The 4,216-nt window shown below is 40.1% G+C and overlaps 1 protein-coding gene across 1 annotated transcript; it reads left to right on the top strand.

Moving 5' to 3' along the window:
* Positions 1 to 428: 428 nt before the first annotated feature.
* Positions 429 to 1,009, top strand: LOC116273796 (multifunctional methyltransferase subunit TRM112-like protein). Its single transcript, XM_031663551.1, has one exon. The coding sequence runs from the start codon at positions 466 to 468 to the stop codon at positions 841 to 843; it is 378 nt and encodes a 125-aa protein (XP_031519411.1). The 5' UTR covers positions 429 to 465; the 3' UTR covers positions 844 to 1,009.
* The last annotated feature ends 3,207 nt before the right edge of the window (positions 1,010 to 4,216 follow it).

The raw sequence follows: 4,216 nt of genomic DNA, 5'->3' as shown, positions 1-4,216 counted from the left end.
CTGTTCCAGCCTGCAGGTTTTGGAGAACACAAATGGTTCAGATGAGGAAGGGTCCCCTACATTGCAGCACAATTGCTCTTCAAAAAAGCAGCCAGACTGCTTCTTTAAGCAGGTCCCTGATCCCATTCCTGCTGATTAGGCAAGACCTCCCAATAGGGCTCTCCAGCCACCTCCTATAGGTGCATTTGGGCTGGCAGCAGGTTGGTGGTTCCATGGGACAGAGCTTCCAGAGGAAGCAGTGGACCACTATCTTTGCTGTTTCACAGACTTCACTGGTGATACTTCCAAGTATGGGAAAAGTCGAGGCAACTAGGGTCTGGAGCAGACCCCCAGCAAACTGCAGCAACTCTACAGAAGAGTGGCCTGACTGTTAAAGAAAAACAAACAAACAGAAAACAACATCAACAAAAAAACCCCCACAAAAACCCCATTCAAAAGTCAGCAACCTCGAGCTTGTTCGGCGATATGAAACTGCTCACCCACAATCTGCTGAGCTCGCATGTGCGGGGGGTGGGCTCCCGTGGCTTCCCCCTGCGCCTCCAGGCCACTGAGGTCCGTATCTGCCCTGTGGAGTTCAACCCCAACTTCGTGGCGCGTATGATACCTAAGGTGGAGTGGGCGGCGTTCCTGGAAGCGGCCGATAATTTGAGCCTGATCCAGGTGCCTAAAGGGCCGGTTGAGGGATATGAGGAGAATGAAGAGTTTCTGAGGACCATGCACCATCTGCTGCTGGAGGTGGAAGTGATAGAGGGCACCCTGCAGTGCCCGGAGTCTGGACGTATGTTCCCCATCAGCCGCGGGATCCCCAACATGCTGCTGAGTGAAGAGGAAACTGAGAGTTGATTGTGCCAGGCGCCAGTTTTTCTTGTTATGACTAATGTTTTTGTTGATGTATACCCTGTTTCCAAATTCTGCCGTGTATATCCCCAACCCTTGACCCAATGACACCAAACACACAGTGTTCTTGAGCTCGACATTATATATTTTTTTCTCGTTAAAGGTTCAAAACCAAAAAAAACAAAACAAAACAAAACAAAACAAAACAAAAAAAAACAAAAGTCAGCAACCTCAAAGATCAAATGTAGATAAGCCCACAAAAATGAGAAAGAATCAATGCAAAAACACTTAAAACTCAAATAGCCAGAATGCCTCTTTTCTTCCAAATGACCACGACACCTCTCCAGCAAGGGCACAGAACTGACATAAGGCTGAGATGGCTAAGTTGACAGAAGTAGGCTTCAGAAGGTGGGTGATAATGAACTTTGCTGAGCAAAAGGAGCATGTTGTAACCCAGTGCAAAGAAGCTAAGAATCATGATAGAGCAGTACAGGAGCTGATAGCCAGAATAGCCAGTTTAGAAAGGAAAATAACCAACCTGATGGAGCTGAAAAACACAACATGAAAACCTCACAATGCAATCACAAGTATCAATAGCAGAATAGACCAAATGAAGGAAATAATCTCAGAGCTTGAAGAATATCTTTCTGAAATAAGACAGGCAGATAAGAATAGAGAAAAAAGAATAAAAAGGAATGAAGAAAAACTTAGAAAAATATGGAATTATATAAAGAGACCAAACCCACAATTGATTGGGGTACCTGAACAAGATGGGGAGAATGGAACCAAGTTGGAAAACATACTTCAGGATATCATCCAGGAGAACTAAAGACAAAATCCACGTAATTATCTCAACAGATGTAGAAAAGGCCGTTGATAAAGTTCAACATCCCTTCATGTTAAAAACTCTCAACAAACTAGGTATTGAGGGAACATGCCTCAAAACAATAAGAATCATCTATGACAAACCCACAGCCAACATCATACTGAATGGGCAAAAGCTGAAAGTATTCCCCTTGAAACCTGGCACAAGACAAGCGATGCCCTCTCTCACCACTCCTATTCAACATAGTATTGGAAGTTCTGGCCAGGGCAATCAGGTAAGAGAGAGCAAGAAAGGGTATTCGAATAGGAAGAGAGGAAGTCAAATTATCTTTGTTTGCAGATGACATGATCCTATATCTAGAAAACCCCCTTGTCTCAGCCCTAAAGCTTCTTAAGCTGATACATAACTTCAGCAAAGTCTCAGGATGCAAAATCAGTGTGCAAACATTGTTAGCATTCCTACAACTTGCAAGCGGAAAGCCAAATCATGAATGAACTCCCTCCATTCACAATTGCTACAAAAAGAATAAAATACCTAGAAATACAGCTAACAAGGGATATGAATATCCTCTTCAAGGAGAACTACAAACCACTGCTCAAAGAAATCAGAGAGGACACAAATGGAAAAACATTTCATGCTCATGGATGGGAAGAATCAGTATTGTGAAAATGGCCATACTGCCCAAAGTAATTTATAGATTCAGTGCTATTCCTATCAAAGTACTATTGCCATTCTTCACAGAGTTAGAAAAAAAAAATTATTTTAAAATTCATATGGAACCAAAAAAGAGCCTGTATAGCCAAGACAGTCCTAAGCAGAAAAGAACAAAGCTGGAAGCATCACACTGCCTGACTTCAAACTATACTACAAGGCTAAAGTAATCAAAACAGCATGGTACTGGTACCAGAACAGACACAAAGACCAATGAAACAGAATAGAGAACTCAGAAATCAGACTGTACATCTACAATCACCTACTCTTGGGCAAACCTGACAAAAACAAGCAATGAAGAAAAGATTCCCTATTTAATAAATGGTGCTGGGAGAACTGGCTAGCTATATGCAGAAAATTGAAACTGGACCCCTTCTTTACACTGTATACTAAAATCAACTCAAGATGGATTAAAGACATAAATTAACTCAAGATGAATTAAAGACTTAAATGTAAAACTCCAAACTATAAAAACTCTAGAAGAAACTCTAGGCAATACTGTTCAGGACATAGGCATGGGCAAAGATTTCATGATGAAAATGCCAAAAGCAATTGAAACAAAAGCAAAAATTGACAAATGGGATCTAATTAAACTAAGGAGCTTCTGCACAGTAAAAGAAACTATCATCAGAATGAACAGGCAATTTACATAATGGGAGATCATTTTTCTGATCTTTTCATCTGAGAAAGGCCTAATATCCAGAGTCTTCAAGGAAATTAAATGAACTTACAAGAAGAAAACAAACAATCCCATTAAAAAGTAGGCAAAGTACATAAACAGACACTTCTCAAAAGAAGACATACATGCAGCCAACAAACATATGAAAAAAAGCTCAACATCACTGATTGTTAGAGAAATGCAAATCAAAATCACAATGAGATACCATCACATACTAGTCAGAATGGCTATTATTAAAAAGTCAAAAACAATAGATTCTGGTGAGGTTGCAGAGAAAAAGGAATGCTTTCACACTGATGGTAGAAGTGTAAATTCGTTCAACCACTGTGAAAGATAGTATGGCGATTCCTCAAAGACCTAGAGGTAGAAACACCATTTGACCCAGCAATCCCATTACTAGGTATATACCCAAAGGAATAGAAATCATTCTATTATAAAGATTCATGCATGCACATGTTCATTGCAGCACTATTCACAATAGCAAAGACATGGAATCAACATAAATGCCCACCAATGATAGACTGGATAAAGAAAAAGTGGTACATATATACCATGGAATACTATGAAGCCATAAAAAGGAATGAGATCATGTCCTTTGCAGGGACATGGATGGAATTGGAAGCCATTATCCTTAGCAAACTAATGAAAGGACAGACAACCAAACACTACCTGTTCTCACATGTAAGTTGGAGCCGAATGATGAGAACACATGGACACATGAGGAGAGAAACAACTCACACTGGGGCCGGTCAGAAGGGGTTCCGACAGGAAGCATCAGGAAGAATAGTACAGATTCTGGGCTTAATACCTAGGTGGTGGGATGATCTGTGCAGGAAACCACCATGGCACACATTTACCTATGTAACAAACCTGCACATCCTGGACAAGTACCCCTGAACTTAAAATGAAAGTTGAAGAAAATTTTTTAAAAAATTTACATGTTTAAGGAGAGGAGAAGGATCAAATAATCCAAGATTGGGGAAGGCCTTTCTAACTGTGACATAAAACTCAAAAGCCATAAAGATAAAGATTGATAAATTTACTTTCATCTGCGTTTTAAATTGCAAAGATTGAACACATACTAAGACGAATGACAAAATATATGATAGGAAGATATCTGCAACTAAAGTAACAAATAAAGAGCCAGTTTTCCTAAAATATAA

The sequence above is a fragment of the Papio anubis genome, chromosome 2 (assembly GCF_008728515.1).
Source record: "Papio anubis isolate 15944 chromosome 2, Panubis1.0, whole genome shotgun sequence".
Taxonomy (NCBI): Eukaryota; Metazoa; Chordata; class Mammalia; order Primates; family Cercopithecidae; genus Papio; species Papio anubis.
The sequence above is the reverse complement of the archived record's forward strand: the minus strand, read 5'-3'. Positions and strand labels throughout refer to the sequence as shown.